At 45.4% G+C, this 23327-nt stretch overlaps 1 protein-coding gene across 1 annotated transcript in view; it reads left to right on the top strand.

Annotated features, from left to right (window-relative positions):
• The window catches only part of GPC1 (glypican 1), a gene marked incomplete at both ends in the record, with an annotated part of 194936 nt that overhangs the window by 150796 nt on the left and 20813 nt on the right, over positions 1-23327 (top strand). Inside the window, one exon of the mRNA XM_082287701.1 lies at positions 20351-20742. Coding sequence (XP_082143827.1) covers positions 20351-20742 — 392 coding nt within the window. The remainder of the gene's footprint in view (positions 1-20350; positions 20743-23327) is intronic.

Genomic DNA, 23327 nt, shown 5'->3' with positions numbered 1-23327 from the left:
TTCATTCATGCTTGCAGGGGCAGCCACTGCTGGATGGCTGGAGCAGCCACACCCCCATGGTTTTTTGGCTGGGTACAACAGGGAATGCCATGTTCAACTGCACTGGCAATGGTAGTGTTGCAGGTAGCATGTAAAGCACTACAATTAGCTCCACAGGGGTTGAGCTTGTGATTTATAGTCCCATTAATGATAACCATTTATTTGTTATTGCGGCATATCAACAGGGCTGCAATCTATCAGGTGTATACAGGACATGAAATTATAGATTATAGGTGTGCAGAACACTGGAAAAGGAGGAAGGAATTATTTGTAAAATCTCCTGGTCTTACACATATACGAATTTTCCCGGGGGCAGTTTGGTTTCTACTATTTGCTGTACTCAAGCAGCAGTAATACCCCTGAGACATTGAGGACCTCTCACCTTTCATGCTTGCCACCAAAAACCCTTTCCGTGTGCTGCTGAGGCTGGATGTACAAAGCCACGCTACACACAGCCCCTCAAACAGCAGGGGAGTGGATGTTTGCTGGGTGGGGTTCAGCACTGCCTGGGGCTCAGCAGGATTAACCCTGATGAGCACGTGGAGACGGGGACCAGCAGCATGGGACAGTTAAAGTCAGTGCTCCTAAAAACTGCCTTTCAAAAAACTGCTTCCAAGTCTGTCTGAATAATTTACAGAATGTTTACAACTGCCTTCCATGTTAAACCAGTAGCTGAAATACAAAGCCTGGTGTTTCCAATATCACCCCTAAATAACTCCCACACACCCCACGAGAGTGGTGACACTGAAAAAGCACAAAACCCACCACAGGCAAAAGCAAACTGCAAACAAAGACCCCCAATCCCACAAAGTTCAGTTCTCAGAACACATTTAACTTGCGTGACCTCTCCCATTGACTGCTGTAAGACAATCATGCTGCAAATTAAACACAGGCACAGATGTTGTTCCTGAAAATGTCTATTTGTGGAACAAATTATTTATAATAGGAAATGGCATCTGTGTCAATTTAAGAAAAGCTATATATGCACAAGGCGAGGATAATGGGTGCTTTATAGTCTGAACTGCAGTGGGGCTCAAGGTGAGCTCCCCATGAGCAGAGTGGTGGCTGTGCAGCCCTGGAGAGGCACGGGGGAGTCACAGCCTCCCTGCTCCTTGCCTTGAGGATGCTCAGTCTGTCCATCTGTTGCCAAGTCTATCACTCTGGTAATTTTAGTGGGAGCATTTTTTGCATCACCAAGCCCTAGGCCTGCCTCTTGCAGTTTATGGAATATTTTAAATGTAGAAATCCTATGTGATAACCCTGAAAGTCTTTTAGGAATTACTGGCACTCAATTGTAAGACTGTGAAACAGCAAAGAGGAGGGAATAAAATTCTGGCAGTATAGGGAGAGAAGTTTCATATTTTAAATTCTTAAAAGATTTAAGGTCTTTGAATCCAATAAGTTTAGTTGGAGCCCTCTGCACGCCTTCCTGACCTCAGCTATAGAGTTAACTCCTGAAGTTGCAGAAGTCCGTGAGCCTTAATAATAAATTTTGCAACACTTCTAACTGCAAGCTGCCAGGAGCTGCCATGCAGCTATTGTTGCCATAAAATCATTATTTTTACCTCGCTCACAGAAAATATGGCTGCAAATGCGATGTTCACGCATGGGCACTGCCAGCACGGGCTGTGAGATTTAACCCTCTGTGTTTGGGGGATTTACTATTGTGCTGATGAATTCTATTAATAGCAAAAACTTTAAGAACAATAGGGATTTTGGTTTGAAAACCATGTTTGTGTGTGCATTGTTTAAATCAATAGCTTTTTCTTACTAACGGTAGCACAATGAAGTAATTGCAAAACTCAGTATTGTGACAAATTGATATTTTTCATATCGAAACAAATGGAAATCTCAAAGCTGACTGGATTAAATTGAAGAAACCAATATTACAGCATTTTATTTGCTTTTATGTGTGGAAATTCAGTGTCATCTAATTTTTGCTACTTTTTGTGCAATTTCATGTTTGTTGAAACCACCACTTTCCAATCTTCTTCTCCTTCCCCTGGGATAGCCCAGTGTTAAAACCCTAAAACACACATAATTTTTCAGTAAAAGCAATTACTGGTTTTGCTTTGTTTATGGTCGAGATCAGCAGTACTTGATAGCCTACCTAAATTATCACAGATTCAATTTTTATGTAGTGTGAAATTATTGGAGAATCAAACTCTCCACCGTGGCAGATGACTCAAGATTGTAATAAATACTCTGGATGAAGAATTCTACTACGTGTTCTTCATCCCTTCCTCTTATCTGCCAAACACTTCCTCAGGATCAGTGGGTGTTGTAGAAAAAGTCAGAAAACATGCACAGAGCACTGATCCCTCAGCCCTGCAGTGAGGGGGACATTCAGATGGTGCTGGTTGATGTTTCCTCACACTGGGGCCAGGTGGCTCCGGCTCTATTTTTCACATCTGTCTGTAGCAGGGTGGCTGAAGGACCCTGAAGTCAGCCTGGCCCAGGTCCCTGTCCCAGCAGCACAACAGTTTGTGTTTTTGCAGGCGAGAGGCTGTGAGCTGGCAGTGCTGTGCTCAGCCCCTCACAAGAACAGCACCCCAGTGACAATGTGCAAGCTGAAGTGCCCCCACATCCCCCAGTGCTCCTCCTGTGCAGAGAACACTTACAGGCAGGAGCAGCACGATCTGGGGTTTAATGGGCCCTCAGCGGCAGTTTCTGAGCAATAAAAAGCAGGTTTGTGTTGGAAGAAGACCTTTGAAGTGAGACACCCTGGGATGGTGTGCACTCTTATCTATGCAATAAATATGTGATTTTTATATTCAGTGGCACATGGTTACTGAAAGGCCTCTGAATTGCTGAAGAAAAGTAATTTAATTGAAGTCACACATGAAAATACAAGGCAGACCCAAATATAAAGGAATTAAGTATATTCGGCTGGTCTTATTCTAGCGAGGGATTTATTTTTAACTTTATGATTATGGATTTTTATAGTGTCACATCAACATAAAGGGCTTTTCTTCACAGTGAGAGCAGAACAGAGGAAGTCCAAGTAAATGAGATCCAGTGTCCTTCAAGGGGGCAGTGGTAAACATGTTCTCAAAGATGGAAAAGTTCAAATATAAGCTAACTACACTTGCTGGGGAGAGAGAAAAGAATACGTTAATTATGTTTGAGAAGACAGCTGGTTGAAGACCAAAATCAGTATTGTTATCCCCAAAGTCTGCCACAGTGATATTTCAGAAAGCCATTCAAGCCTCACGTGGCACAGACAGACAAAAATAAATCTGATAGGGCTAACTCCGTTTAAAACTAGACAGCAGAAGCCCTTCAGATACATCAGAACCTCCCTAGGAAAAGGAAGAAGATGAGGGGAAAAAGGAAGAAGAGCATGTTGGGGAGAAAGTTCCACAAAACTAATAATGACAGTGGCTGTGTTGTGCAAGTGAAACTCCCAGGCGGGCAGGGCACTTGCCTGGGATCTGTGCGGGATTCTGCCCTCCTGGGTGCCACAGGGAGCCCAAGGAGCCACTGTCCCTCCTCCACAGGCACTGCCTGTGCCTTGGTGTCCTCAGGAGCTTCAGATAAAATTAGTGCAGAGGCATGAGTCCTGTGATTCAAGCTACACTCTCCTTGCAGCTAATTGTCACCATGCTAATGAACACCAAATAGCTTTGTTTTTAATAACAGTACTTTAGCATCGTGGTCCAATTGTCAGCCTGAATAAACCTTTAAAACAGCCTATTTTAAGAGGATTGGAAAAAGGAGTGCTGTTAGATCAGACCAAGTGATAGAAATGCCAAGGGCTAAAACATTAATTAGACTTAGTTAAAGCTTTCAGTAACACAACTAAAGTTAGTTCCAGAGTGTACACTCCACCTTTGATAGTGTGTGTGTGTGTGTGTTCTCCAAGTATTGTCGTCCCAGTGTCTGTCACACAGCCCTTGTATCCGGTGGCAGAGGAGCAGAGAGGAAGGGCATGGCTTTCTCTGGTTAGAGCTGAACCCCCATTTTTCTCTCCCACCTTCAGGCTGAATCACAAACTGTTGCTGTGGCTGAACAAAGTTGAAAATCCAGCAGATACTCCTTCCCCTTCCACACTCAGCAGGGAAGTCTTAACATCAGCTAGGCTTGTACTAGGTTCTCCCTGCTTTAGGGGAGAAGGGTCCACAGCTGATGACCGGGATTTGTGTTGTTGGTGTTGTGGTGAAGAACCCATCAGAGACCAATTGCCCCATACTCAGGTGCAGAGGAGCTTCACACCTGCGCGTTCTATTCACAGGCAAATGCAGGTGACTTTTTTTCCCAGCCACTTGTATTCAGGTGCTTTCCCCTGTAATTTGCTGAATTGGAAGAGTGTCAGAAATAGTGTAACCCAGCTCCCAAGGGTGGCTGTTAGACTTGAGAAAGTAGTGCTGTGTAATTTAAAAAAAAAAAAAAAAAAGCAGCACAAATATGTTCTGCTTCAATATTGTTACAGATTAGTTCCTTCTATGGCAGTTCTTTAAGGAAACAGCTTTTGCTTTCTCATTTGTTGAGGATGAATTGGTACAGTAGTTTCCATGGGTACAGTAGGGTTGTTTATTCAGTAGATCTCTAATAAATAAGTTGCAGCTATTTGGCTTCTTGTTCTGAACTCATTTTAGCTCCTGGACGTGTGGCTCTGTTCTGCCGATATTTTATGACCAGCTTTTCTATTATTATTTTTTAACATATTGTCCAAGTGGCTCCGTGAGCACTAGAGCTAATGAAGTCTGTTTTGCTAGGGCTTTGTATTTCATGCGCAATTGACTTCCGTGTCAGAGAAGGTGTAGGATCCCACTGAAGCTCTTCCTGAACTCAGTATGTTTGCAGTGGCTGTCCCCTGCATATTTTTCCCCGGAGTCAGTGACACGAAGGCTCCCTGAGCCTTACCCATGTAGAAGTTCTTCACTCAGAGGGTGCTGAGGCCCTAGCACAGGTTGCCTAGAGAAACTGTGGATGCACTATCCTTGGAAATGTTCAAGGCCAGGTTGGGTGGGGCCCTGAGTGACCTGCTCTGGTGGGTGGCATCCCTATCCATGGCAGGGGGTTGTAAGTAGATGATCTTTCAGGTCCCTTTCAACCCAAACCATTCTGTGATTTTATGACTCAGGACAGCATGCTGAGGGTGCCTCTCTTCTCCCTGGCGTGCTCTCCCTCATTTCCCAAGCGTAGTAGGAGTGTGTTGATACCCATCTCATTCAGTCTCTGTGATAGTCCTGGTTTGAATCCACCAGCTCATTCAGCCCCACCCTAGAGGATGGACTAGCCTAGATAGGAAACTGCTGGGGTTTTTTCCCTTTCTTTTAGCTTGTTCAGTCCACTTGCACAGATTTCCACATGCACATATGGGCTCGTTTCAGAGATGTTACAGACACATTGCACACTGTCAGCTATGTGAGACTGCACACAGAAAACCTCACTGAGGAGCATCAGCACCTCTGTCACCAACTCAGCAGCTACAAAGACCCACAGTGGCTTCTTCCCTGTTTCCAGCACCACAAAGCAGCAGTGGTTTGTATCACTGTAGGACACTGATGAAGGGAATTGAAGCAGGAGCAAGCTTCCAAATGCCAGGGGGTTTCCTTCTCCAGGCATTTGCTGTGAAGGGCAGGGAGGTGGTCCCACGAGAGTAGCATGTTAGTTTAATTAATTGGAGGGAGAGTGAAGCTTGAGGCCTCCGTGTGTCTACTGTGAGCAAGTGCATATGAGTCAGGGAAAGGAGGCATCTCTGGATGACTGGCAGAACTACCGTGTGGTACTGCAGGAAGGCTTGGGCAGATGGATCATGCAGAGCAGCTCCTCTGTTGGTTGTGCAGGAGAATGGTAACAGCAAATGATCAAGGCAACAGTGCCAAAAGCTTTGAAGGCTGCAGGTTTGGCTGTCCATGGTGTGAAATGGGGGTAGGGGAGTGTCTCCTCACAGATCATTGCCTCTATGCTACTGGCACACAAATGCCACCCCTTCCTTATAGTTCTTGCCCTTTTCTGTGTGAAGAATCCAATGCTGTGAGCCCTGCAGCATATCAGAGGGACACAGGGAACTCTGAATGAAGTGAGATTACCCTTCAACTTGCTAATGAAGAGTTGAGCTACTTTTTCTCTTTTCAAAGACATAAGAACAGCATAAACACGAAGTTGCCAAGCATATAGCTGAAATGAGCATTAAAAGATAAGGAAATCAGCTGTGTAAAGTGTTGGTTATTTGCAGCAGTTCTGTGGTGTAAATGGGAATTTCGGAAAAGGCACTGTGAGAGCGTGCCCAGTCGGGGGCTGGTCCTCCTCCAAGGCCCCTCCAGTCAGCCACTTCCACATCTGTGGTTTTTAGGGCTGGGAGTGCTCTTCTGCTCCCCCAAACATTGGGAAAGGTCATTCAGTTTGCTTTCTGATACTTAAACTGCACAGAATTGTGCTTAAGTCCTTTTGAAAAGCTCATACAACCCAAAATTGGTTGCTCAAGACACAGATTGGCTTGCTCGGAGGACATTCTCTGGGGAGTATACATCACCTCACCACACTAGTATTTTCTCTTGAGCACACCAGGAATTTATATGACTGTTTTATAGTCAGCAAGTTAAAAGCAGAGTTCAGCTGAAACAGCTGGGTGGGCCATTGATCTGAACCCAGATGGAGCATCCTAAGGGAATTAAAGGCAAATTGTCGAATTACCCACCACCACAACAGGCATGGAAAAGTCAATATGTAGGATGGGCTCTCCTTACCAGAGAGCCTTAATGAGGGCACTGCTCAGGCTGTCTTGTTATCTATTGCCTCTGCCCAGGGCTGACACTAAGCTGCATTTGTTATAATTGTTGTTGTTTCAGTGGTAGTGTAAGACAACTTTGTAGGTTTCCATGGATTCCCTTACAGGCAGAGGAGATGTTCAGGTCTCACTCACTGGTGTGTTTGTAAAGAAAAAGCTGGATCTGTGTCACCTGGACAAGCTGTTACTGGGCTGGCCATGATCTGCTTCAGCCAGTGTGAGCTCCTGTCCAGAAAGCACTTCTGTACATCAGCATCCAGTGGTGTAGCACATGGGTTTTCCTTAACAGGAGGTACATAATTACTGCCCTAATTAAGTTAATCACTGAGCTTCTGGGCTATGGAAGATCTCTGGAGATACATTTAAGCACAGCAAGGTCACAGAAGGGTATTTGCATCAGCAAGAGGGTTCTGGTTAAGATGGCAGTGCCAGAAAGAAGAGCTTGGTCAAGCCCCAGGACCTGGTCGTAGGAGGCTGCGGGTGCCCAGTCCCCAGTGAGCCAAGCAGGACCCAGCAGTGGCTCTGGGCTGGGTTTGGTGGGTCTGTGCTCTGAGTCTTCTTTTCCCAGAGAATAAAATTCACTCTGATTCTTGCCTAGGTCTTGAAAGCATCCTGGGGCAATTAGGGTGATGGCAGTTAGTGAGGTGCACCCTGGCTTACAGAGAAAGGACCAGAGGTACCTTGAGTGCCTTCTGCCCCATGAATGTTTTGTGGTTCCTCTGCTACCCTGGATGTCTTGTTCACTTTGTTTCATGTCCACCTAATGGACTTGTTTTTTTTCTGATTTGATCATCTTCTGCTTTTATTTTAGTCTTCAGTATCCAGGACATTTTGTAACAGGAGTCAGGTTTTCCATAACTTGGCTGTTTAAAATAGTATTTCCTTTTGTCTGTTCTGAGTCTTCTGCCAGATCTGAGATTATTTTGATTGACTTCAAACATTTGTGGTAAGAGGAAAAGGTGAATGACAGCTGCTTGTCAGCCTCTCTGTGCATCCTTATAAATTGATTAATTTATCAAGGTGTTTAATGAGGATTTCAATCTATATTCATGGGAGACATTTTAAGGAGATCAGGATTTATTCTCGTGTCCAATTCACTGGTGCAGTGTACTTTGGATAAAAATCTGACAGGAAAAAAAAGGAAAGTTTTATGTTGGGTAAGTGAATCAAGCACACGCTTTTAACAAGTATTCATTTCTCCCATCATTCAAATTTGGAGCAGAGCCAGAGATGCTTCAAAAGCAGCAGAAACCCCAACTCAGGCAGGAGGAGTATGCCAACATCTCAGGGTAACCAAAGCCTTTTTTTAGTTGTTTAAAATGAATTTTTAAAAAGAAGGAGCACGAGTAGTTTCCTGTCTGTTTTTCCCAAGTGTAGCTGCAGCCAGAGTGCAGTTTAGCATTCTGGTTCCCAGCTAATATTTTCTTTCATGTGTGTTTTTGATGTCCATTCCATAAGCTGGATGCCAGCCAGGGGCGGATGCAGATGTCCTCAGTCACTGATGTGTCCAGCTGATGGTCCTGAGAGGCACCCAGACAGGTTGTCTTTTAAAGTTTTATCATGCTTGCAGATTTGAAAGTGATTTATGTTTGATGGATACAAATTTTGAATACACGTGTTATGTGTACATCTCAGAATGGAATTAGTGAGGATGAGAGATGAGACATTTCTCAACCTTTTGCAGACTCTTTCCCAAGCCTTCAGAATTGTATTTCCTCCAGATGAGGTTCAGATGAGTTTTAAATGTCCATTGGTAGTGTGGAGGTGACTGCCAATTTCCCAAAACAAATAGATTTTGTGGCAGATTTTCCATGCTGGTCACAGTCATGGTGCAACTTATATACAAGTAATAAATCAAACCAGTAATATGCAATGTGTATAGTCCACAAACTAACAAAAAAATGTTTATGTCTGTTAGAAAATATGTTCAGACATAATTATAAAAGGTCTGAGTACTGGAGAAGGTCTTTTTTCTACCTCAGTGAAATTAAGCAAAATCAACCAGTATCAATTCAGTAGTAGTACAGCTACAACATAGGTGTCAGTAGGTGTCTCAGTGTTTTGACTCATTCTAGTGTTGAACTGATCCTCTTCATAAGGCTTTCAACACAAAGTCAAGGGACAGGAGACATGAGCTAGGACTGGTCAGGTGCCACATCTGCATCCATCCATTTAGAAGGAAGTCTTTCTGCTTAGGTGCTTTTCTGTGATCTAACACTCACTGAGTGATCAAGCACCTCTCCATGGCTGCAGCCAGGACTGCCTGTGGGTTTCAGGTGGGCTGCAGCCAAGCAAAGCTCCCAAGCTCAGAGAATCCAGTGGTTTTATCCCAGTCTGGTTATAGCCAGTGTATGCTTAGCAACCTTTAAAAAAATAACAAACGACACTCTGAAGGAAAAGGTTGGATAAAGTAAGCTTAAATCTCCCTTTAGGACTGCTTTTTAAGTGACTTTATGTTTTAAAACAGAAGTAGTTAAATGGGACTAGGGTCTTTTGAAAATCCATCTTTATCTAGGTTTTTATCTTTGGACAAGGTGAAAAGTCAGTGGTGTTTAACTGAGCAGGTGCCGTCAGATGGGGCAGAAACTAAACCTTGCTACTGCATTTATTATTGTAATATCTGGCAGGGAACATGAATTTCTTTTCCTCACCAATTGCTAAAATTTGCTTCTTTTGAAGCAGGCACCTGGGGAAAGAAGTACCATGTGGTTATCCCTAGGATAATCCCCATGCATTGAAGGGCTGAGGGAGGGCTTTGTTACCCACATCTTTCTGACTGTTCCCAATTTCTAAGTGTGTGCTGCAATGTCTTCATGTTATTTCAGAGTAGCTGTTTATAAGATATCCGTATTTCATCTATATCAAAATAGCAATTGAGACTAATTTGTTTATTATTCCAGTAACAGATGTGCATGTTATTGTCTGTATGTACATTCTTTCCACTCCCAGCTGTCAGAGGTACACACATGCTGCATTCTTCAGGTTGCATCTCAACACTAGCTGTCTACAGTCATCTCTACCTATTTCTCCTTTTCATACTGGTTCCATGGAAGCAAAATATTTTTACGAAGAGGCAAGTTATTTTCTGAAGGCACTGAAAGAGAGAGAACTAGAGATTAAGGGCTTCATACAGACTTAGATAAACTCCTGGAATAATAACAGGGGAACTTTGCCTGTCTGGAATATTATCCCCACAGCCAGTAATTCCCATCCTCCTTTTTCCTTTGGGAAAGCCCACGTGTCACATACTCAAGATTCTTAGATATCCAAGGACCTTGTGTCTTAGATACTCTAGACTGCAAAAATGCAGTGGCAAGCATAGATCCAAATGATCTAATTAACCCAACGATAAATAGTTTGTCTAGAGGCCATTTTGAGCAGAGGGCAACACTAATGAAGAAGATAAAAAGCCAAAGTCAGTTCTGTCTCACTGCCACAGCTTTTGTGAAACTCAAACAAGGAGTTTTGATCTGTAAAACCATGTCATGGGGATGCTCAAGTCCCTCTGTGAAAGCAGGAAGTGTCAAAAATAGATGCAAACTATGGGATTGTTTCCTCTGGTTTTTTTGCAGAGACAATTTAATTCTAAATAGATAATAATTCACTGATATTTTTCTCAATTAAAATCATACTGTAAAAAGCCTGACTGAGTGACAAATTGATTCCTGGTATATTTCCTAAGTAAGGAAGAAGTTGAAATATGTGTACTGAAATGTGTAAAGACTTCATTATTTTCAGCCTCGAGCAGTGTGTATGGGAGCAAGGGATGGCCCCTGAGGTATTGTGCAGGTTAAAGTGCAGCTCTCTGGAGCTTGCTGAAAGGGACAGGAAGTCAAACTCAGCCTCAGTGAGGCTCATTGGGATGGTGTTCCTGGAAAAGTGACAACCTTCACGGGCACATCCCGAGCAGATCCAGTGCTTGTCTCATTCCTGCCGTGTCTCTGCAGCTTGTCACCAGCTCCAGTACTCAGCTGGAGTAAAGGAACACTTCTTTCTGAAGTGAAAAATGCCTTTGCTGCAGAGGTGTGTGCTGTATCCAGGGTGTATATCACACCTTTTAAAACTGCCAGCAACCCTCAGTATTGTTAGATACTTCTGAGTTTATTTTACCCTTGGAGAAATGGAGCCCTTCAGGTCTTACTGAGTAAACCTGGAAAGGAACAAGCAGTATTAGCAATTAATTTTACTGCCTTTATGTTCCTGTCAGTGACAGCTGTGGTGCTTATTGCTTGGCCTTTAAATGCAGCCTTTCTTAGAGGGAAAAAATGAGTGCTAAATTTATCTCACAAAATTTCGTTTATCCAAAAGTTTGTCTTGCTCTGGCTCAGTTATCCCAACTCCTACTACAGTCCAGAGGGAGAGGAGTGGCTGTAAAGAAGAGCACAGCTCATGCTAAAGAGGGAGGTGCCTGCCCTTCCTCAAGTGGGGACTGAGCTGCCAGGTCAGACTTGACTCCCATGTTATGAATCCCACCCACACATCTCCCCAGTCCTTATCTAACAGAGAGGTTGCTCTGAAACCTATTTGATAACAGCCTGCTGGGGCAATATTTGCAGTTCATTTGCTGCAAGTCTCTGGTTGTAGCACAGGTATATTTAGAAGGTACCTTGATTAAAATCCCTTGCCAGCTCAGATCCCAGGAAAACACGTGGGTAAAATAATCTTAAGATTCACATCTCTTGTATTTGCTTATCTCACTCTGGATGCAAACAGAGCAAATCCCCTATACAAGGGCTTTCGGTCTGCAGGAGATTTATTCACAGCAGCACAGCTCTTCATTCTCTGCCAGGCAGGCTGGAGAGGTACAGGGAACAGGGTTGGAATTAGATGGGTGAAAAAACTGTGAAAAGTCTAGCCTAGGTGCAGCTTGTCTTTGGTTCTGATGCACAGGCTCAGAGCCACAGCCGCATACAGGCTGTGAGTCCTTGCACTGTGTGTGTGCCTGGGAGCACCACAGCAGCCCAGCTGACCTGGTCACTGCCACACAAAATGGGCACACCTTAACAGCCACCTCCTGCTCCATCATTCCACCCCCTGGAGCACCAGGGCACTTCCCCATGTGCAGCTCAGAACCCCCATTGCCCCACACCTGCCCTGGTGTGGTGTTGCAAGTCCCCAGCATGGAAATTCCAAGCCTAAACAATCAAGGACCTGCCAAGAAACTGGCAGAATATGTTGTGGCATTTTAGATCCCAGGGTCTGTGAAGGGGTTGTGTGGTGCCTGGAATTCCTCTCCAGGCAGGTGCAAGCCGCTTGCTCCAGCTCCCTCCTCGCTCTTACACTGACAGGCAGAAGGGAGTGCCAGAGCAGGCTCAGGTGCTCCAAGGGGGGGATGCTGACTCCTGTTAAAGCTGCAGTCTGTGCACAGGCTTTGCTTCTATGTCCTGCCACTCCTACAGATTATTTTGTGTTCTTTAGCCCCAGCCCCAAGTGACTTTTGTCTCACAAGATTTGCTGAACTTGACTTCAGGGGTGTCTTAAGGTTTGCACAGAGCTGTTCCCAAGGGTCATCAGGATGGTAATACTGAGTGCATTGGGATCATCAAAGCCTAAAGTGGTTTCTTCACCAGCCATGTTTTGGAGAGCGCTGCTGCTGGGGCTGGAGAGGGTCTCTGTGGCTGTGCTTGTGGTATCCAGGCTTGTTGCTGTCACCTTGGGTGACACCCTAGTGCTTATCAGGAGGACAAGCAGAATATCCAGCTTCCTATTGTTCCTGGAGTAAGGGCCACCTCTTTCCTCTGGGGAGCTTCTCTACCAGGGAACATCCTCCACTCCCCTATTTTGACAGCTGGATCCAGTCCTGCTTAACTTAGATAAAAGCAACCTGTCTTGGAAAATTGTAGAAACAGAGGAGAGGCAATATGCAGAAGAAGAAATAGCTGCAAATAATTACATCTCTCTGCCATTCAACACAATGAAATGAAAATGTTATCCAAGTCCTGGCAGAAGAAGTGCAGTTTCTTTGGAGTGACTGGAGGTGCTTCCTCCCAGGCAGAAGCTCCTCTCTTCACTAGTAGCAGAGCCATGCTCCAAACTGCATTTTCATGAAACAGCATCTCTCTTTTGCAGGAAAAGGTTTTCTTTTTCTCAAAAGATCTCCCTTTCCCTACCACAAGAAGCAGTCTGCTGTATGTCCCAGTCTAAACCGGTTTAAGGTTGGCCAGCTTTTGCTCTTATCCAAAGGCAGCTTGAGTAAGAGATTGTAAAGATTTGGTCAAATCCTATATCCAAAGCCTGCTTTCACTGTTCCGCACAGCGTGCCTGTTCTGTCAACTAATCCATCTCAGGAGACTTCAAAGACATTTGCATCTGTGCCTTGAGTAGTTAATTAAGCCAAAGAAGATAGAAATTAGTAAAGGAATTATCAGGTGAACTCACTAAGGGGGAGGCAGCAATACATTGTGTTGAAAGATGAGCTCCTGGGCTGGAGGGAGGTCCCAGGTGTGGTTCTCAAGACAGGCCTAGACCCCATCCTGGCTAACAGCCCCATTAAAAACTGACACAAGTGATAGGAAATGCATTCAGGAGATTAATTGGTAGCATAGTGCTGGGAAAAGTTGTCACTGTTGAAGAGGATAGTGGATAACTATGACAATAAAAATAATAGAAATAGGGTGAAATCCAGTATTTCAGAGTTAGGCCTACAGCTGGGGATTAATTGGTTGGAAATAGCAAGGGGGAGAATTAGGGATGTACCAGTTGCTGGTGGAAAGTTTGTGAAATGCTAATGTGATGAATTCCTAAAAAAGGCAAGTGCAGTCCTTGCAGTATTCACAGGGTTATTGCCAGTGAAGGAAAGGAGATGTACTTTGTGCTTCTGATGACCCACAGTTAAGAAGAGTTAATGCCAAGCAGAAGAGGTGAAGAAAAGAGCTCTTGGAGTGATCCAGAGGACTGGAGAGCCTGTCAGGTATAAAGAGGGGAAAGTACCTTTGTTTGTGTAGCAAGGCAGCATGGATGCTGAGAAAGTGTGGGACTTGCTGTATAAATGTCTCAAACAGTGAACACCAGGGGGAAAAACCCAGCAATTGAAACTACAGGACCATATTGGCAAAGACCAAGTGGATAAAGAATGAACTTAGACCAAAAGTTGAGAAAAGAAATCCATCTATCAGAGGAGGTGCCCTAGACCAACCTTCCAGCAGGATTGAGGTCAAAATCTTGAAGTGCTTTTGTGCTGGGCACTGAGCAGGTTTAGGAGAGTACAAAATTGATCTTGCATGGCAGAGCTGGCACTTGTCTCGTTGACCCACAACATCTCATCAGTCCTCCCAGGACACAGCGTGCAGAGGAAATATGAGTCAAGTGGCTCTTTGGAGCAAATCCTACAGGTTTTGAAGTTGTATTACCTGAAGGCATCATAATTCTTGCATCCTAGCACATTCATTCACACTGCTCATCCTTTGGCTTCTAGGAAAAAGCTAATTTTTTCTCCATTTTTTTGGGCTTTTTTTTTGTTTTTACAATGTACGCCTTGGTTTATCCTGATGCCTCTTTGGCCACAGCCACCAAACAGGGGTGTTGGGAGGGATGTACATGGTAGTGATCCAGAAGACAGCAGAGAGGGACTGTGTTCTCCAGGGTGGCTCAGGACTGAGGAAACAGCTACACAGCAGCAGTTTTACCCATGTGTGAAGCTGTGAGGAGAGCGAGGTGACCCCCCCAGGAAAATGGCACCAGGATTTCTGTATCCAGTACTACCTGCTCGTGGAGCCTATCCTTCAGTCTCACTGTGGTTATTTCCTGTGGCAGGACCCAGCCAAGGTATGAAGCAGAGTATATCACTGCTCTTGGATACATCAGCTCTTCATCACAGCCATGGATAGTACTTAAATTAGTAATAACAATTTTATAAATAAAATATCATTGTACTTGCTGAAGTGAATAAAATAGACATGAACACATTAGAATTGGATTTTAATGGCTTAAATCTGTTGCTGAATTATTCCCTTCTAAGAATAATACAAGAACAGCATTAGAACCAACTGGAGAAGCAAACTGGTATTGGGAACTGCAGCAGGGTATTAAATGGGAGCTCAGCCCAGGAAAAGACTGTTCCTCAGACCAACAGGGCTGGCACCGAGCAGGAGTTCTGCTCAAGCAGACATCTCCATCCTGTTTCTTTCCCTGCTTGGCTGGGGTTCAGGGCATCACAGAACCAGCTACATTTCCTCTCCTGTGCTCAGTCCAGTCCTGAAACGCAGCAGTTTGTTCATAGTGAGCATACTTCCCCAGCCTTCCTCCAGAGCTGCAGAGATGCTCCGTGGCTCTGGCCCTGTGTGAATTCCACCACAGGCTCATGTGCTTGCTCAAAATTGAGAAATTACAATACAGGATCTGATACTTCTTCCTCCTCACATTGTTGCCCCCACCTCCAACTGTGCTGGCAGTTCATGGCTAGGCCCTCGGACCACAAACTGAGCTCACCAGGCAAAGCTGTCTGGGTTTTAATTTCACCCATTGCTTCAAAACTCTTGCAGCATTTTCACAAGAACACCATTGGTGTTTCTCCAGTCTCAACTCTTTCCAGTTGTGCGTAAGACATTTTGTGCTGTAGTTTTCTGCTTAAAATTTTAATAATATTCAGATTGACAGTAATTCAGTCACCTTTCTCCGTTTCTCATATTTCCTCTAGCATGCCTCTCAAATTTGATGGGGCTTGAAGAAAGCCAGCTCTGCTGCATGCCAAAAGAGCATTTGGGTGTTCTTCCTTCAGTGATCTCATTCCCTCCTGCATCCATTCCCATTGTATTAGTTGAAGAAACCCCAGTGTGTTCCAGATGTTGAGTGATCAAATGGTAGCAAAGAGCTTAGATAAAGTATTTGGTGCTGGGGGGTTGAGGAAGGAGAAACTCAAAACTTTTCCATCTTCAGAGGGAAACTGCCGGTCCCTGCCGTGCTGTTCACAGCTTCCCAATTTGAATCCAGAGTTGTGAAAATGTGGAAACTGTGAAAATATGAGCTGCGAACACTGGGAAGCTGTGAAGCAGGGAAATGGGTGGGGATTTGCAATCTCTCTTGAATGCAAAGGTTATAGATTCTGGTTGAAAACTTAATTCTCTGAGAAATAAGTTTTTATCACTACAACAACAAGAGAAAGCACAGCCAAGGTGGCAGAATCGTTTTGCTTGTAAAAACCTTTCATTTCTTTGCTCATAACCTTCTGGCATTTTTTTATTTGATGCAGACTTCTTCAGACCTGGCCTCTGCCAAAAGGCAAATTTCCTTTGAGCAAAGCCAGTTGTCTTGTTTCTGAGCCTGGAAGTGAGAAGCAATGATAATAGTAATAAAACAGACTTCCATTTCAGTTTATTTTTCTTTTGAATACTTTGCAGCAAGGGTGTGAAAGGTGATGTTTCATGTAGGAGCAGCCTTGGTTGAGGAGCCATGCCTTACATTGGCCCAGGGAAAATTGAGTTTGGTTTATCTGAAGTACTGGTGTTGAAAGTCACCTGCTGGGCTTGGCAGTGTTGTGTCCCTCGGCTGGCAGTGGTGAGGAAGGACTGGCCTGTTCAATGGCTCCTGAAGAAAACTTTTTGAAAGAAGGAAAGGCCAGTCGTGGATTTAGCAGGTGACTCACAGGGAGATGTCTCTGGCTAGTGCTGTCAAGTTCCTGGGGCTTGCAGAAGCCCAAGAACAGCCATGGTTTTTCAGCACAGGTCCACAGAATCTGTAGCTGCTTTCTTGTGACTCAGAGTGGAAGCAAATGCATCCTTTCAGAGGGAAGGTGGCCTCTGCAGAGCCGCCTCAGCTGTTCCTGCCCCCAGGGATGGGAGCGCAGTGGTGCCTCCTGGAGCCAGAAGGGCTTTACACGACAGCACTGGCTCCTCGTGAGCCCTTTCCCTCCATCCATGCCATTCACGAGGCTGACAGAGCCCTGTGCTACAGTGCATGAGTGCAGTTCACGGCTTGAGTCTTTTGCTGGCACAGAAAACGTGGTGTCAGCAGAGCTCAGGGGCCTTGGGGCTGTGTCCAGTGTGTGACCTGGGTGATGCTGCCTCCATGTGCTCATGCCCTGCCTGAGCTAAGCACTCTAATGGTGCTCTGGGAGCCAGGGCAGACCCAGCAGCGGTGACCAAGTGGCAGCTGATACATCCAAAGGTACCTGCTTGCCCTGTTACTGGTAACTTCTGATGGGAACAGTGGGACAGCTGCATTATTAGAGACTTGGAGCACCCTGTTACCTGAGGGTCCCCCACCCACCATGACTACAGATAAGGGGTGCTCCCCTTCAAATAAATAATTCCTTCTACCTGAAATCAAGGTAGAATGGCAGGAGCCTGAAGTGTGCTTCAGCAAGCTGTCTTATCCCAAAGCCCTGCATATCCATAATCTATGGCACATGTCTAAAGTCATTAAAAGGCTGGACATCAGCAGGCAGGGAGTGTTCAGGAGGAGATGCAGTGTTACTTGGAGATCTCAGCTGACACTACTGAGGAACAGGGAAGTTGGCATCCCTCTTGACAAAGCTCACTTGGTAGTGCCTTCTGATACTGCAAAATGGGCATCTAAATTTCGTGCCAGGTCAGCCATTCATCACAAACACGTGTAGGCTTAATTGGTGATTAATTTTCCCTGGCTAGTGTAGATTTTTTTTCCCTCAGTGTGTGAAAACTAGAACTTTGTGAGAACCAGCCACAAATGAATTGGCTGTAATCAGTGTTCCCTCCCTTGGGTGAGAAGTAACAGTTCATCAGCCCTTAATTAGCTCGGACTTTTTTGAGAGCAGGCTCCAATTTTTTGACAGGGAGATACACATCTTGTTTCTCTTGTAGCAAAACAGAGGAAGTAATTTTGCCGTGAATTGACAAATTGGGCTGTGTTTGTTGGTGTTTTCTTCCGCCTGATGGTGAGTGCAAAGCTGCATGTCGGACCTGGATTGCTGAGCAAATTGTTCAGTTCGTGTCTCTTGTCACGCAGAAAAGAACACTGATTATACAAGGAAGAGAGTTTGAGCTCAGTTTAATTAATTTGTGAATGGGCAACCAGCGGTGTTTGGAGTGATACGTTAGGGTAGGGAAGAGCTTTTTGATGATGCCTCATCAGCATCAGAGAAACTTTGTACTTTATGTCTGTTGGAGGTGAGTGCTGTTTCTGTTCCTTGTACAGGCAGAAAGGAACAGAAAAATGAAGCCACCGTACATTAGTCAGTTCCAACAAGTGTCCTGCCAGGACAAACTTTCTGCCTGACAGTCACCTGCCTGGCTTGTGAGCCCCTTCGGGAGGCAGTGCTGGGATGCGCTGGAGCTCAGGGCTGCCTGGACCTCACCCCGCTGGGATCTCCTCAGCCCCAGCTTAGGTGTGACACTAGGGCAGGAGAGAAATGCTGGGTGAGAAATTCACAAAGAGCAATCATCCTCCTGCAGCCTCTCACGTGTTGGTGGAGTGGCCGAAATTCCAGAATTGTGTGCACACAGCTGCTGTGCTGGGGACGGAGCGCAGCTGCCAGGGGTACCTGAGCGCTCTGCAGCAGAGGGATCTGCGCAGGGCTCCCGGGGTGGGCGCCGGCTGTGTGCCAGGAACATTTGCCAGGGTTTAATTATGACTGTCCTACCTTGGGAGAGAGCTCCTCTCTGGCGGCTGGGGCAGGGGAGTGGGAGTTGGGACCCAGGGAGAGGGCAGGGGTTGAGTCAGCCTGTGTCTTCAGATTCCAGAGGAGAGGCTTTGATAAGATGTGTTAGCATTGGCATGTGCTGCAGCATCTCTTCTTACTAATCTGATGGGTTCTGGTTTTGTCTTTTTTCCCTATTGAGAACCCCCCACTGCAAGGTCATAGGTGGCTTTGATGCCCTGACACCTGGTGTCTGTAGGGAGAAATCCAGTTTTAGTGGGGAAGATGCATGATCAGTCATTTGAGAGATGGAGGGATCCCAGTAAAAATGATTGGAGATACAAACTTCCAACACAGTCTTGCTGAATAAGAATAAATGTCTTCCCAAAGTACATTTGAAAACCAGTTTTTATTCAACATTCCAGATAACAGATCTTTACTTTCTGCGTAAGTGACTAAACCAGACTTCTGCTAAGACCTAGCTTGCTCACAATCTTTTAAAAGTAAAAATCTCTTAGATCAAATTTTAATCTATTAAGCAGCACATGGTAGTGGCTGGAGAAGGCCAGGCTATTAATGCTCGGTGTTGCTTTGTTAAAATAGCACAGGAATTTTCAGTATTAGCAGCCTGTGGTGTAGGTGCAGAGAGTTCTTTTCACTTGATCAATTCACTTGTTAAGTTTTAGCTTCATTCAAATCTGAGAAACCAATGACAGATCCTTAATGTAGGAAAGCTTCCTTGTATGGCCCTTCTCAGTCGGTGTGTATAAGCAAGACTTATGGATCTGAGTTTTACTGGTTCTACAATTTTAGAGGTCTTTAATTGTAGTCAGTGCCATTCCCTCAAAAAATACTTTTTAATAAAGGTTTGTACATGCAATATGCATTTTTCAGAAGCTTTTCTTTCCTTTCTTATATGTCTAGACCACTAAAGTTAATTTATGTACCTAAATACACAAGCTGTTTGATTTTAATTGAATAACAGTTTCTCTCCAACTAGAGCTTATCGTGCATCACCAAAAAAAATAATAGTAATTTAGATTTAAAGAATAGTTTAATCAGGTTTGCTTCAAAAAGACCCTAAAAAGTAAAAATGTAATTGAAATTAAAATTATTATTTAAATTATTTTTCCTCTCACTGACTTCATTGATGATTTAAGTTACTTATGTAAATCTGTTAATTGAATCAAGCCGATCCTGCTATGAGTTCCCCACTGTGCAGTCTCAGGCTGAAGGTAGCTGGCATTTGAGAGGATGGAAATAGCTAAAGATGTTGGTAAGGGAAGAGTCAAATCTGTCATTTTTACCCTGCTGTGTGTAGCAAGAGCATCACATTTCTGTCACATCTAAGACCACTGAACCAAGGGTGTAAAACCACTCAGTTATTTATGCTGAAACAAAAGCAGGATGCACACCCAAGTAAGCATATGGGATGAGAACCCCAGACCCGAGATAATATTGCCCTCGGTTAAAAAACACTTGGGTACAGGCCTGTCTTGGAATACCCAGGAGGATGTGCCTGTCCCTGACACTGCACTGGGACTCTGGCTCCTGTCTTAGGGGCTGTGCCCAGAGCCAGCGTGGCTGCCACAGCCAGGACTGATGGGATGTCCCTGGGAAGGGTTGGTGCCCTCGTGGCAGCCTCGTTTCATCTCACTGGAGCTTTGGAAATAACATGTGGCAGCTTAGGGTTTGTGTAAGCAATGCCAGTTGTAAAGAAAACTTACGAGTAACACTGTGACACCTTGCGGATTCAGAAAAGAGACCCAGTTTTGCTTCCAGGTAAGGCCGCCAGAAGAGGTGGAGAGGCCCAGACCAGGGTTCTCGAGCATGGGGGGGTTCCTCCTTTTATCTTCATGGCTAAGGCTCAAGTCTGAGAGTGTGGGTAATGTTGGTTGGAGGAAAAGCTGTGTCAGGGCCCTTCTCTTTTCTCTGGGTATTCAGTTGTGCTGCCAAATGACACAGCCTGTTGAATTCCAGCTTGTCCAACAGATGCATCACCTCTCCTTTTTCTTATCTTTCAGGTTATTTCCAGGATTTGTTGAACAAGTCAGAAAAGGCCCTTTATGATGCTTTTCCAAGCATGTATGGAGAATTGTACACTCAAAATGTGAAGGTCTTCAAGGACTTGTACAGCGAGCTGCGCCGCTACTACCGGAGCTCCAACATCAACTTGGAAGAGGCCCTCAATGAGTTCTGGACACGCCTGCTGGAGAGGCTCTTCAAGCTGCTGAACCCCCAGTACCACATCACAGATGAGTACCTGGACTGCATGGTGAAACACGCCGAGCAGCACAAACCCTTCGGGGAGGTGCCCAGGGACCTGAAGGTGAAGGCAACCCGAGCCTTCATCGCAGCGCGCTCCTACGCACAGGGCTTCCTCGTGGGCAGCGACGTGGTCAGAAAGGTGTCTCAGGTATGCTGGGCTTCTCCCTTCTCCTCCATCCTCACGTTGGCTGGAGCCAGTCGACCGCTGCTCTTGGGGGGGGCGGGTATTTCCACTTACGTTTTCATTACAAAGAAAACAGATACTTTACAGTTTTAAAAAATAAATTGCTTGAGGGTTACCCATCAGTGGGAGGGAGCAGCAAACCTGGACTTTTACAGGCACTGACAGCAGCACTGAGGCAGTGAGATGTAACTCACTGCAAATCAGCTTTTGCCTCATTTTAACCTGTGTAGCAGGGTGCCAAGGAGATGTCACTCAGCCAGGCTGCAAAGCCATTCCATTGCTTGCCCACATTCCTCGTGCTTCCCCAATGTGCCTCTAAATCACACTGCCATGTTTCCCTCCTTGATGTGCTGCAGGGCGTGCAGAGCTGGGTTGCCACGAGTGTGCTGGGAATACAGGCAGAGGGATGTGTTTCAGAGGCTGGTGATGGGATCCTGTGTCTGTTTGTGTAGCCTGTCTATTTGTACAGCTTCTGTGTACAGAGAGCGGGAATTTGTAAAGTGCATTGGGATCTTCAGGGATGAAAGGTGCTATATAAATGTAAATTAACATGACTGGATCCAGGGTTCCAGAAGGGAGGAAATTGTCTGTATTCTTTACCGTGGAGGCAGCCTTTCAGAGGCAGAAGAAAGTGATTGTCCTGAAACAAGATAGTCAGGTTTTTCACACAGGTAGCAAGGAGAAAATCCATAATAAAAAAATGGCTTGCATACTGCATGTGGAGATGGGAATCAGCAGGTGTGAGAATCAGGGTGTGATTAAACTGTGAATGTAAAAATCCAGAATCACAATTCATTTCCTCGGAAGGTAACGTGTGGTGATGCGAAGCAGAGGACGGTCCCACTTAATGCAGCAAATCCAGACTTTGATCTCAGGAAGAAACATTAATGTGGTAACAGTGACAAATGCTTAAATTTATCAGTGTGGGACTACAAAACTGTTCTGCTACCCAAAAGCCTTTGTACATCTCATTAACATCACACTCTCCTGGCACTTAAGACAGATAAAAGAGGAGAATGATGTAATTTCAGGGGGACAAAAGCAAAATACTTTCTATAAATCCTCTGAATGGCAGAGATTTCAAGCTTGATGGGCATGATTCTGCTTGTAGCTGAGATTGGTGGGTAAAACAGGCTGGCAAGGCAACTGCAGGCATGGTATCAGCCAAAGGGAAGGACCTGAGGTACCAACATGAGGCATTATTTTTCCCCCACCTTCATGTAGGCTTCTGACTCACTGGATTTTGTTTCTGGTCCCCCTTTCTGAAATTTCCTTCTCTCGGGCATCACTTATCAAACAGGATGTGGGGAATGTGACGAGTCACAGATCCTCCTTTTCCCTCAGCTTTCCCCAGTCCATTCCTTCAGGATGGAGGATTTTCTAGGAGGGTCCCAACCGTTCCTCTCTCACAGGAGCCCTCTCTGGCATTGCAGTTAACCCAGTGTGTTGCTGTTGCAGCACCAGCTATATGAACTGAGTCAGAAAACCTCAGCACAGCCTTCTTGAGAGCTGATTTTGTTATGAGGACCAAAACTTGATTTTATTTGTTTGCAAATCCCAGAAAAACTACAGATTTCTACTAAACCCCTCCTGGTTTCAGCTTCTTGGACACTTCCAGTTCAGTGTATCCCCTGTATCCTCTCGCTGTTTCAGGTCCTTGTGCAGAGGCAGCATCACTGGGCACTCCACATCTGGCACAGGCCAGAGTTCCTGGCTGTCTTTAAATGGGAGAGAGCCTCCCTGAGTGAGCTACAGGCATGGATTTAATGAGATTTCTTTAATTCCTGCTGCCTCTGCACTGTGCCCAAGGGGTGCTTCTTCCCCAGCCTTCAGCTGCCCCAATCTCAGAGGAAGCCACAGCTTCAGGTACCCTTGGCCAGTGGCTGGTAGGGATAGAACAGGAGCCACATGTGGGAGCAAGACCTCTGTGTCCTGCTGGGCATAAATAGTTTGAGGGCAGACAGGGAGAAAATGGCAAAACCATTTTTCATCTTTACTGCCATCCAAGCTTTCAAGGCAAAGTCACCCTGACAGACTGCAGGCTCTGACACCAAGTTCTAAAACTTCTCATTGGTGGTTGCTGCCACCAACCTGGCCTGACACAGACAGCAGTGGAAGCATTGCCATCTGGGCTGGGACCTGGGCTGTGGTTGGTGTGGCTCTCTGGCAGGGCTGAGGATGGATGTGCAGGCTGGCACCCTGCCGTGGCACAGAGCGAGGGGTTACGATGGGCCACGCCTGGGTAGGGGGTCAGGGCACCATCTCTGTGTTCATGTGCAGGTTCTGTGTTTCTGTAGCTGTGCTTTCAGCACAATCTGCAGGTTTTCATTTAAGTTGCACGATGCCAGGTGTGTTTTTCATCACCTGCATGAAGTAGCAGCTGCCAAAATGGCAGCAGCCACAAAATCCTTAGTGCAGGGCACTTGAGGAAGGGGCTTCCCCAGGGATGCTGCCTCATGGTGTGTGCCAGAGTGAGAGAGAACAAATGTCCCAGTTCTGTTTAGGATCCTGTTCATTGGTTGTGAGATTGGCAGCTGCCCAAAACCAGC

This window comes from Coloeus monedula, assembly GCF_965178545.1.
Source record: "Coloeus monedula genome assembly, chromosome: 10".
Taxonomy (NCBI): Eukaryota; Metazoa; Chordata; class Aves; order Passeriformes; family Corvidae; genus Coloeus; species Coloeus monedula.
Note: the sequence above shows the minus strand (reverse complement) of the source record. Positions and strands in the feature narration are given on the sequence as shown.